This window comes from Pelecanus crispus, chromosome 1 (genome assembly GCF_030463565.1).
Source record: "Pelecanus crispus isolate bPelCri1 chromosome 1, bPelCri1.pri, whole genome shotgun sequence".
Taxonomy (NCBI): domain Eukaryota; kingdom Metazoa; phylum Chordata; class Aves; order Pelecaniformes; family Pelecanidae; genus Pelecanus; species Pelecanus crispus.
The window spans coordinates 194,342,461-194,355,266 of NC_134643.1; the positions used below are offsets into that span (position 1 = coordinate 194,342,461).

The 12,806-nt window shown below is 39.7% G+C and overlaps 1 protein-coding gene across 13 annotated transcripts in view; it reads right to left on the reverse strand.

Moving 5' to 3' along the window:
* Positions 1–3,113: 3,113 nt before the first annotated feature.
* ZC3H13 (zinc finger CCCH-type containing 13) overlaps positions 3,114–12,806 on the reverse strand; it is a 51,151-nt gene continuing 41,458 nt past the window's right edge. For 4 of the 13 annotated variants that reach the window (XM_075712076.1, XM_075712119.1, XM_075712035.1 and 1 more), the window contains 4 exons: positions 9,934–10,089; positions 8,813–9,013; positions 5,379–5,542; positions 3,114–4,776 (listed from right to left, as the gene is read on the reverse strand). In XM_075712076.1, coding sequence (XP_075568191.1) covers positions 4,606–4,776; positions 5,379–5,542; positions 8,813–9,013; positions 9,934–10,089 — 692 coding nt within the window. In that variant the 3' untranslated portion in view covers positions 3,114–4,605. Of the gene's footprint in view, positions 4,777–5,378; positions 5,543–8,812; positions 9,014–9,933; positions 10,090–12,806 lie in introns of those variants that run through there. The other 9 variants (XM_009488469.2, XM_009488468.2, XM_075712129.1 and 6 more) reach the window with 8 other exon arrangements.

Below are 12,806 nucleotides of genomic sequence, written 5' to 3' on the forward strand. Positions count from 1 at the left end.
AAAACCAAATCTTAAAACACCTTCACCCTACCCCTCCCTTCTTCCTGGCCTCAACTTCACTCCCCATTTTCTCTCCCTCCTCCCCACCAAGTGGTGCAGGGGGACAGGGAATGGGGGTTGCGGTCAGTTCATTGTGCGTCGTCTCTGTCGCTCCTTCCTCCTCTGGGGAGGACTCCTCACACTCTTCCCCTGCTCCAGCATGGGGTCCCTCCCACGGGAGACAGTCCTCCAAGAACATCTCCAACGTGGGTCCTTCCCACGCGCTGCAGTTCTTCATGAACCGTTCCAGCATGGGTCCCTTCCACGGGGTGCAGCCCTTCAGGAGCAGACTGCTCCAGCGTGGGTCCCCCACGGGGTCCCAAGCCCTGCCAGCAAACCTGCTCCAGCATGGGCTCCTCTCTCCACGGCTCCACAGGTCCTGCCAGGAGCCTGCTCCAGCGTGGGCTTCCCACGGGGTCACAGCCTCCTTTGGGCACATCCCCCTGCTCCGGCGTGGGCTCCTCCCCGGGTGCAGGTGGATCTCTGCTCCCCCGTGGGCATCCATGGGTGCAGGGGCACAGCTGCCTCACCATGGGCTGCACCAGGGGCTGCAGGGGAATCTCTGCTCCGGTGCCTGGAGCGCCTCCTGCCCCTCCTTCTGCACTGACCTTGGGGGCTGCAGGGTTGTTCCTCTCACATGTTCTCACTCCTCACTCCAGCTGCAGTTTTGTGTCCCGTTGGGGTTTCCCCCCTTCTTAAATATGTCATCACAGAGGCACTACCACCATTGCTGATGGGCTCGGCCTTGGCCAGCAGCTGGCTGGCATTGGCTCTGTTGGACATAGGGGAAGCTTCTAGCAGCTGCTCACAGAAGCCACCCCTGTAGTCCCCCCTGCTCCCAAAACCTTGCCATGCAAACCCAATACATCAAGCTGTCTCCTGACATTGCATTAGAAAAATAATTCCTCTACTGCACTGCCCACAAAACCTTACCTACTATATAATGTGTGTGCCAAGACCAAGCATTTGGTAACATCTTCTTTGGTTTCCCCTTAGCATTATGGTGAAGACCTGTGTAGTAAAAACAACTGTTTGCACAAAGACCCTCTGAAAAGCAGTCGGACCATTGCTACAAAACAAAGAATGTTCCTGAACTCTTTAAGCTGGTAGCATCTGTTTGAATTGCACATATATTGGTGTGCCCTGCCTGGTACAGGCAGAGCAGCTCCAGCCAGGCTGCTCTCTGCTGAAGGACATCACCACAGCGGAAAAGGGAGAACAACTACGTCAAGGCAATTCAAACAAAAGCCTTAATTTAGTAAAATTGTCTGAACTCTAACACTGTCTTTGAGTACACTGTGCAGATGGCCCACTGTCAAAATCTGTATCTCACTCCGCTAGCTGAAGCGGTAATAGCTTGAAAGTACTGTTTGAGATAATGAACATGACAACATCCCAAGATACAGGTCACAGCCCCATTTGTGTCTCGAGGCTCTAAAAATCTGCCGTCTGTGAATCTGTTACGGCTGCAAGAGCTGGGCATAGTGTTTCACCTGGGTGAAAGCCTGCCTCATCCTACCGGCGCACACGGCAGCTTGTTTCTTCTGCGGCTCCACGTTCCAGACTGCACCTCGGGGATGCTTAAAACTAATTTATCATCCAACTAGGCACAGCATGGGCTTAGCAGCAGAAAGGGCTGACATCTCTACTTTGGTACAGGGACCGCTTTAAAGTTGCTGCCACAGATTAAAAGGAGAAACCGAGCAGCGATAGAAGCTTCTCCACATTTTCAGACTTGGAGCCTGAGCACACAGGGGCATCCGAGGCACGCGTTCAGCCCTGTCCTCACACCGCTGCCTTGAAACGTTACAGGCTCCTGTGTACCACCGCGGAGCCTTGCCAGATGAGAAGTGGACTAAAAGTCTTCCATTCTCCTCTTTCTCTCCTAGCTTGATTTTGTGTGGAAAAATACAGAGAAAGGAAGAGATAGGATAAAAGGGCTCGAAGACCACATCAGAAAAGTGATTACCGACACATGGAAGGGGATGGAAGGTCCTGAAGCAAGTTCACCAATTCAAACAAGTTTCACACCTTTTTTTTTTTTTTCCCCAAAATTGGCATGTAGGCAAATCTCCTTTTCCTAAAGTTAAAGTTATTGTAAAAGTACCTGAAGACAGCTTTGTAACTTATGTTCCCTGTCAGAGAGAATACCTGCAAAACTAAACACTATTTTATGTTAAAATGAAGACAAAAAAATATACCTACACAGGAACTTCACGCTTACTGGGCTCTACCTGTGCACTAACTCCTGCCAGGTGAGAGAGGAATTGCTTGAAAAACCTTAGTGCTGCCCACAGAAACAGGCGTGTTTTCTGCCAGAACCATAATGCACTCCTGCACTCATAAACACTGCAAATCAACTCAAACCAAAAGTGTGTCAGAGGCAATTTCAGCACCTTTTCTGTATAATTCCAACAGCAGTAAAGTCAGCACTGGCTTTGACCTTCAATGGCACGCCAGCACTTCATGAGATACTCATAGTAGCTCATCAAGCCTATTTTATTTTGCATTTTCTAAGGTAATGTGAAATATTCTTCTGCAAACTAAGTGCATATACACACCTTGACTGCTTTACAGGAAGAGTGTTTAAAGTAAGCACAGTGTAATTAAATGCCACACAGTGAATCTATTTTGTGTACTGCAGTCTTAGACAAGGCTGTTTCTAGCTATCAAACATTTTTATGTCTTTTACAGACAGAGATTAAAATAGGCTTTAACATAATTGGAAGCAATGATCTAATACTTTCAGCTTAAAGGCAGCATTATTGTAGCTATAAAATAGGTGAGAACACATTTAAATGCCGAACAGAACAGGTTTGTTAACTCTTGCTCAGGTTAAAAGTACTAGCGTGTTTAAAAGACACACTTATTTTTTTATAAGCCTATATAAAATCACCAATGTAATTAAAAATAATAGTCACCGAGTCCCTTAAAAATGTTCAACAAGTGAAAAACTTAGGAAGATAAAGTTTTGCCTGGATCACAGAGTTTAATAAGAATCAAACAAATGGTAGAAATTTCTCATGTCATTTATATTTGATACAAGTACATATACACTAGCGTGTGGGCACTTACAAAAATATAAATAACCCCCCCTCACATTTTCTTTAACAGCAATTCTTTAAACGTAGCATAAGAACATTTTACTGAATGCTTATGTACTAGGCATTATAGGAAAGCAGTATAGTAAGAAAGCTTTGTATTTGAACTGAATTACTATTCATATTGAGGCCTTTGCTTGAAGCCAATACAACTGCCAGTAATCACACTAGATGCGAGACAGGCCTGCTGTTAAACTGCACAGTCAACATCCCACCTCAGTGTGCTGGTTCCAAGCGGAGAAAAAGGATAAGAAACTAATATAAACTACCTGTCAGAAAATTTAGTGGATCATAACTCATTTTCAACATGAATGAGAACAATGAAAACAAGTCACTTTGCAGCAACCCAGTATCAAGGTTAAAACTATGGATTTCTTTCCCACTCTCTATGAGCAGCATTCAAAGGAACAGTTCAGGTTTAAACCCAGGAAAAGTAGAGAGGTGTATACAGAGACTTAGCCTGAAGTTTTAGAAGTCTCAGTTTCACATGGAGGCCTCCAAAGACTACCTAAACATACCTGACTGGTACAATCCAAAGATCCCACATAAGATTTTAACTTCTCAAGCTGAAAACAGTTCTTACAGCTTGACAAGTCTGTGATCAGGCCCCTGAAATCTGTAGCACTCAGTAAAACAACACTGCTCCCTGCCTTTATTGCTAACATCCAAAACCTCCTGAAACTCAGCAAGTGTTAAATACCCTCAGGTTGCTGCATGGGATTGATCTGCCCTGATACTTAACAATGTAAAACACATGCGCTAGTCCTCCTTTTGTAAGCAGCAGGCATTTCTAAAATGCTGTTAGTCTCATAAATAAAGGCACCTAAAATGGGTCATAAATCACTTCCTGGAAGTTTTTTTACTTCTTTTCATCAACAAGAAGGGGAGCCTTAAGTGACCAGACTAGATTTTTTTTTTTTTTGTCCAGAAATTATCAGAGGAAACCTACGCTAAAGATGGATAAAAGCTAGTGTTTTGTACAAATCCAGATCCACACCAGAGGCTGCTGTGATAAGAAAGGGATTTGGAAAGTGGAGGTAGGCAGACTCCCAGGAAGCAAGCTATTTCAGAAATTCTGGACGTGTACTGAAGGACCAGGGTGGTGGTGGAAAAAAACATTTATAATGAGGAAAAAGATACGCAGACAGTTTTCTTCAGTTTAATATCAGGTGGTGTTATAAACTGCTAAAACCAGACATCTTCACATTATTACACTTGATGCACCATAAAACAGGCTTATGTTACAGTGTAAGATTCAGTATTATAAAACTTGCAGAGAACTTCACACAGAAGTCTTTATTTTTTACCCCTTTTATTCACATCCAAACCCAACAATTCTTATCTGTGTACAAACGGAGTATTTTCTTCCATCTTCTACAGCTGCTTTCCAACCAACCAGTTCTAAACATCAATACCAACACTGGCAGTGGGACATCAACTAGGAAGTGCCACCACGGTCATTGGCTCAAGACACACACACTTCTTGCTGGATAGCTGGCTGGGGAATTTTACTATCTTCTGTCTTCTCCTGCCCAGGAACTTGGCACACAGTCTTTCGTTTGAATAACCGTAGACTCAACCGTAACAAGTCACTGTCCATTGCTGCAGAATTTGTGTAAGTTTGTTTTGTTGCACCCTGTTGAAATTAAAAACGAAAAATAAAAAAAGAACGAACTGAAAACAGTGGCTTTTAACATGCAAGCTGAGAAATTAACCTCAAGTACTCTCAATAATTAGAGGTTTAATCATACATATTCACTAGAAAAGACTTTGAGAATTAATGATTTTTCTATTAGCATGCAAGATCATAAAACCTACTGTAGTGCAAAAAAACTGGCTAAAATACTTTTTTCTTTCAATTTTAACTTGGAAGAACAGAATCTTACAATTCTTATAAAAGTACATGGAATCTTGAGCAGGAGAATTATTCAACAATTGTCTTTGAAATTGTATTTTAACCAATTATTTTTGTTATGTATTCTCTAAATACATCTCCAGAATTCAAACCCCAAAATGAGAAACACCACCTACCTCTAGTCTCCATCTTAAGTTAATCTCTCATCCTAAGCAAAAAACAAACACCCTCACCCTACAACCTCCTTAAAGTCTGTTCTCTATTATTTAAAGGACTAGGTCTACTCCAGAACAAACACAAAAATTATCTCCCTAGAGAAATGCTTTGCATAGCGGAATCTATGTTTCCACATTTTGCCCAAGCACTGTAAATAAACCACTTGCCTTTTCATTCTTCATTAGCTGCTTACGAATTGCAGAATCCCTTCGAAAGCACAGTGCTTTACAGCAAGGACCCAGATTACTGAGAAGACCTGCTCTCTCTTCTTTTCGTAGAAGTGCAGCCATGTTCAAGGCCCCCAGTTCATGTTCAAAAAGGCTTTCTGCATCTAGAAAGAATTGATATTTGCAGAGATCAACATATACATGGTATTTATGAACAGCAATATACAGTAGTATGAAAGTCCTTAAAGTTTTACTATTTGTATTTCTGCCTTCTAAACAATGTCAAGGTTTGGGAAAAAAAAAAGAAGGATATTGCAGTTTATAAAAGGAAAAAAACTAATAAATCCTTCACCATTTAAAGGGAAGGGCAGGTACCCTTGTATGTAGCTTCAGCACTGGAAAGCAATATTGAGACAGCAATCACTGAGAGGCCTAAAAATCAAGCAACAGCTCTGGGACAGAAGAGGGGGTATCGTTTATGGTCAGACATGTGTGATGAAACATGTTTACTACTAGCGATAATCAGGAAGTGGTCTGTTTCACTTCTCCGCAAGACATCAGATAACTGTACCAGTGTCAACACAGGGTCTGTATGGCTATGCAGAAGCGAAATATGACGACGTAGATAATTCTTTTATCCACAGGGGATGAACCTGGAGAACAAGTCAACACATGCTAATGAACCACCCCCTCCTACTGGCTCATCTAAAACATTTCTAATAGCACTAAGAGTGGCAGGACTAGTCCTTGAATATATTTATCAGAAGAAACAGTGTGCAGTTAGAACACCTTAACCACTTTAACAAAAGATGGATCCTGAGGTGAGTCTTGTTCCACAAGTCTGTTTCTACGAGATGCAGACAGAGACAAAAAGAGTGCACATGGCTAGACCACAGTTCATTGATTTATAACCCTTCTATAATAAATAGGAAGATGATGATATAATTTGGGGGGAAGCCCCCCACCCAGTAAAGTATGTAGCTAAGTCCAATCCAGCCGTCTCTACATAGTAAAACACTGGGTGTTTAGCAGAGAATCTAACACCTAACCAGAGACACCAGCAAACCTGGGGAAAATTTAGCAGCTAAAAGCAAAGACTGCTAGCGTAGTTTGGCAGAATGCACACAGAAGAGAACAAAGATGCATTTTTAAACCACTCAGAGAATTTGGACGAAGCTAAGTAAGACTAGCTTTTAAACAAGGTGAAAAGAAACAAAAAAGTTACATGAGATCAAGGGCAGGTTAAAGAGAACTGCACTGAAGTCATCAAGACAACCTCAATGGACAATCAACAACACAAATAAGTGACAAGACACAAAAAGGGCGCTGGTAGCACCGACAGCTTGTAGAGTGCCTTGGTGCCAGACGCTGAGCACATCTGGCAACTAAGCACGTCCATATCCTTAACAGAAACAATTCCATATAATAGATAGAGGGTAAGGCAGCTACAAATCTCGATTCCATCACATACTACAGATTTTTGTTTCCAAAGAAAATTAATTAAAAAAAAGAAAAAAAAATCCCTGAAACAAGCTATCATTTCCTTCTTCCCTGCATTTCAGTGTACTACCAGAAACTTTTCATCCACAAAGAAGGGAACACCAGACTCAGGAATAAAACAGGGAAACAAATTATACCACCATGAAGAATTCCAATGTGAAAACACTACGTTTTCACTGTGATGAGCACTGAATATCTAGCTTACATTCTTTCACTTTTCAGGGCACCATATTGTGCCTTAGTTTAGAGTATATATGTGCTGTGGCTGTGTAATCACTACACAAGGAACCTTCACCTAGCAGATTTCAGAGGAAATGCACATGCTTGAAAGCCTACTGACAGTTCTACATGTAGCAACTCTGACGCTGAGGGACTGTGCACACCAAAGGAAAATCAGCGGAGACACTTCAATCCCCTGTCCTCTCCAGAGCAAAGTTCTGCTCAATCCAAGTACGCTTAAGACCGCCCAGAGGCAGTGCTGGAGAGCCTCCTATTATCACTGTGGACTTTCTGTCTATTTCTAGAGAAGCATGCAAGGACTGCTGAGGTTATTTCAGGTATCACTTTAAATAGCCAGGTGGAGTGATTCTACACCGCAGTTCCTGTTGCAGAGAATCCCTGGTAAGAAGCGTTGAAGTATACAGCAAAATTCAAGCTTACAGGGAGACAGACATAGTTCATACCTTTACTATATCAGACAGTTTGCAAACTCAGGAAGACTCAATATTATATCAATTACATTGGTTATGCAAATTCTTAAGCATAAGAGGATTTTTTTTTAAACTAGAAGAAAGCGAATACTGCATAGGAAGAGCTGCAAATACTGCAGTGGGATGTTTACAGTACTTACTAATACCAAGTACACACCTCAGATTATACTATGATGCATTAAAAATGTTTGCATTTAATTTGACTTTAAAAAAGTAGAAACAGTAGCAACAGCCCACTATTAACAGTTACAAAATTTAAATTGCTCAAGCAAGCAGTGACATTCATGTAGATTAACAAAACTGCATAAAGAATAATGTTGCAAAGAATTAAAAAGTATTGTTTCAAATTAAGAACTAGAATTTACAGGGGGGGCAGGGAAAAATCAGAAAAATCTGCTATTCCCTAAAAACAGGCACTCCACAGATACTATTATTTATAAGCCATCATTTTCTCACATTTAGATCCTGGAATAACTTCCACGGAGATCTTACAGAAAGCAAATGTTTCATAGTCCTAAAAAAACAATTCTACCATGCAAGTTGTCACAAGCAGCTCAACTGGTTCCTGGGATGCCAAAGAGGGAAAATCAACATTCTCTCTCATGGAAAAGCCCTGCTTATAATACAGTTCTGTAGCGAACAGCTCTGGTACAGTTCATGTCCATCCCATCTATCATGCCTGTCTTACACCACACACTTTGTCCAAATGCCAGACCTGTGTATTATTTAATTTCCCACTTCTAGCAGAAACATAATATACAAATTTCACCTCGCTCCTTCATTCTGACCCCAAAACTCCTATGTATGCATTCTGGAGAGGGTCTCAGAAGGAAAAATAAGAGGACATGCAGAGGACCTTCAGAGAAAATAAGAAATCTTATTTCTTTGTCACAATATTACTGCTAATTCACTGCAGAAGATATTTAGCTCTCAAAAAAACTGCTGACGCACTTTAGGCTAGGAAAACATGAATGGTCTCACAAAAAGAATGTTCCACTAGGATGAAAAATTTTGTTTAGTCTATTATTCAAGACCTCCTCACCACTGTTGGAATTAAACCATCAATTTGACTGACATGCAGATGTACCACATTCCTGTAATTTCCACACAATACTCACTATACACTTTCTATGGTTTTGAAACCTAAAATAATGAACTAACGCACATTTCATAAGGACTTTCACTAAGTACAAAAGACATTTTAATCCCTGCAGAAACAATTACCTTTAGGTTTTTCTAACGCTCTCTGGCAAGTCTCTTTAATTTTGGTGAAGAGTTCTGGTCCTGCCAAGCGCTTGGAAATGCCAACTCTCAACATAACGGCACCTGGTGTGAACTTTAAGAGCGCAGCCCCAGGCTCCCGTGGTTCTTTTGGCTGCTTTGGCATAAGACTGGACCAATCTACATCTATAACATCCACAGGATCTGCAAAAACATTGACAGAGAATGAGTTATCACATCATCATCCCTTACCACAGTTGATTAATTTCACATGCTGTGTGCATCCCTGTCTCCTAAAAGCAATATATATTAGATAAACATTTTTCTGCAGTTCTCAAAGCCAGATCCTTGGATGCTTCAGGTAAGAATGTCAAAAAATCACTTAGATTGGTGGAAAAAAGGAGCATAAAAATATAAAGCTTCTTGGATTAAAAAGAACACCCCTGATATTCTGCTTCATTTTTATTGCAACCCCTTTGTGGAAGGCTGCTTGGACCCTGCTTAGCCAGCAGATTTGGACACATCACTTACCCATTCACAAAAGTCACAGTACAACTAAACGTGCTATGACAGATCCAAATTAAATGCTTAAGAAGCTAGTATTTCATCTCTGGATGCTGGATATTTTTTTTCAAAGGAGAGATACACTATTTATTGAAAAACCATACAACTGTGTTTGTCTAGTACTTTTATCATAGAAAATATGAACACTGATCATATAGCCTGGATGACCCAACTGAACTTACGACAAGTACAAGATTCCATGCTTCCCAGTGCATTTGGGAAGCATTCAAGCATGGACAAAATCTGTTCATAAAAATATCGGTTCCAAATAATGATCAAAATCAAACGGGATAAATGAAAACATGTTTACAAAAAACAAAAAGCTTACCCTTCTAGCTATATAAAACAAAATAAATATCACTTCACAATACAGCTCTCGGTAGTCTTTACTTACCTCTATATTTCTCAGGCTTACTTGACTATTACAGAACAAATGAGAAATACTGAAGAGCATATAAATTGCATTCCTAATTCAGAAATACTGTCAACATCGCAATAGCATTATATGCTAACTGACCTAATCTTTATATTCAAATAATCATAAAGGGGTTTTGCTATACTTTTACCAGGCATCTTCTCATCCTCCTGTTGATCCTCCCGCTTTTCAGCATCACCTGCCAGAATTTCATCCAGTTCATCATCACTGATTGGCTCGTATTCTCCTGCACCAGACCCCAGTGACTGTACATCATCGATCTTTGCTTCATCTTCTCCTCCTGCAGAGACAGATATATACTGTAGCTTTAAAGCAACCATTCTTGTTTCCTAAACACACTTTAAGCAGCCTGAAAACAAAGAGGTTCAGCAAACTAAAATGGTAGCTTCTGGGGACAAGTATACTCAATATGAAAGCAGGTATTAACTCATGGAAACAGAAGTTATTTCTCCCATACATAATGTGGCAATTTGAATTTTACATATCTCAGTCATTTTTTTTGGTGCAGTATTAGTCAAACTGCACACAGAAGGCTGTATTCAGAAGAAACATATGTTGATTATCTGATATCTGATATGTAGTTAATGATACAAATCTCAGTTAGTGCCACAAAGCCTTTCAGATACTTTTGCACATGAATCCAAACTCAGGATTCAGTCCAAAGGCTCTACAAGAGAAAGAAGTAACAAAACCCCAAAATACAAGATGGTGCAAGATATCCCGAATGAAGGAATTATTCACAGAGTTTTAGACTCTTTGTGGAAGTCACAAGAAGAGCTTTTAGAAAGCCATGCCAAACTTCTTCAGCTGTTGTTACACTCCTATCCATCCACATACTATATGCATATACAAATACCTGTGCTGTATGTGTAAACATGTTCCTTAAAACCTGTAAACATAAGACACTCAAACATTGCATTCTGCAGTTCATGAGAGGAACATCTGAAGTTATTCTCTCACCTCCAAGACTGACAGATCAATATATATATACAGACACATATACAGACACACATACATACATATAAATACATACACTATTCAAGCATTCAGAAACCCTATTGCTCTAAACTCAGGCTTTCTTACAGTTCTCCGCCATGGTACTTGCAATGAATTGCGCCATAGAAACTAGACAGAATTTACAGGGGTGCTCCCCTGTGGATGATTATTCTAGTATTTTCCAGCTCCTTTATCCAGAAGGGAGACCGCCTCTGTTTTAAGTTGCCCCCATTTTCTTTTCTTTTTTTTTTTTCTTGCTTGCCTTTCTAAAAGCAAGGGGAAGAAGAAAAAAAAAAAAAATCACCTCAACTAACCTAAAAATCAGCATGGAAAAAGCAAGTAAAAGACATGCTAGCAGAGTATAGATTAAATACTCGGTGCATTGGGGGAAGCATATAGCATCTTGGGCATTATTTAAGCCCATTCCTAGAACACACACATTAGGGTTCCAGACATTACAATAATTCAGTAGTTATATCCTCACGCATTTTGTTAGACAACATACTACAGTAATTTGTCCAAGTAAATACCAGATACCCCCTTAACATCATCAGATTTGGAAACTGTATTTAGTTTTCTACAAAGATTTTCCTTTTAAAAAGGAAAATAAGGCGATCTCTACTAGATTTCATTTTGTGTCATATGATTTTAAATATTTAAATGCCTGTATGATACATCATCTGCCTCCACACTGATCTACCAGATACACTAGCTCACCATAACTACGTGCTTGGATAGCACAGATGAACCATTAAAAAAAACATTGCTGTATGAAGCAATTAAAAATAGTAATAATGCATAGTTCTCAATACACAAGTAAAAAAGATTACTTTCTCAATTTTGAATTTCAAATCAAAGTTCAATAATTTCTAGATTATAATCTGATGACTACCTTTACTGCTTTTTCACACAAATGTACTTTTATATTAATTCTGCATTAAAAACACGACACACTAGTCAGCTAAAAGGAGCAACGTAAACAGGAATAATAACGTAGTGAAAGACAACAAAGTACACTAAAGCTTCGAATATCATAAACATGCTATTTATAGTATGCTTTAATAAAATGGAATGCCATCTAATATTTTACAGAAGACCTTTTTCTAAAAAAATGCTACTAAATATACCATAACTTCCTACAGATCATAGAATCATAGAATCGTTTAGGTTGGAAAAGACCTTTAAGATCATCCAGTCCAACCATTAACCTACACTACCAAGTCCACACTAAACCAATCAAGGGTAGACTAGACTAAACCATGTCCCGAAGATTATAATATTCAGAGAATTTAGAACACAACCTTCGAAAAAAACACAAAAGAATACACATTAAAACACTTACAAGAAGTCTGCTGAAAGGCTAGACCTAAGAACACATTTAACATCTACAGCCTGTTCAGTTACAGGTGCTTTCGGAAACAGATAATGTACCTAGGAATAACCTTTCACCAACTCTTTTCTGAAGTTGCCACACTGTACTCTTGATTTATTGCACCATTCCTTCCTCTAGCTTAAAAATCGCTGAATTCTGTCCATTACAGCAAGACAGAACAGACTTTCCCATGCTCACTTCAAATACTATCTTTGACAAGTGCTTCCACTCCACAGATAATCTCCTTAAATGGAACTTTCTCAACTGTACCAGTCAACCCTAATGACCACTTTGCGAGTAATCAGGTAAAAGATGTAAGTAGTAATAAATATTCTTCATCATCCTCTCCAGACAACATTTGATTTAATGGCCCAAATTAACAACGAACACTACAGATAATTCTTATTAAGAATTCAAATATGATGAGACAATGTCCTCTTATCTTGTGTTAAACTACGAAAGCTTAATTCATTTGTTTCTCTCTCTGCTTCTGAAGACTATGGACTTTAGGCCTTACCATCCCAAACATCCAAAATTTCCAAATCCTACAATACCTTTTTTCCTCTCAACAGATTTTAGAGAAGAAAACTCCTGCAAATCACCAAAGACACCCCAACTTACTGAACATA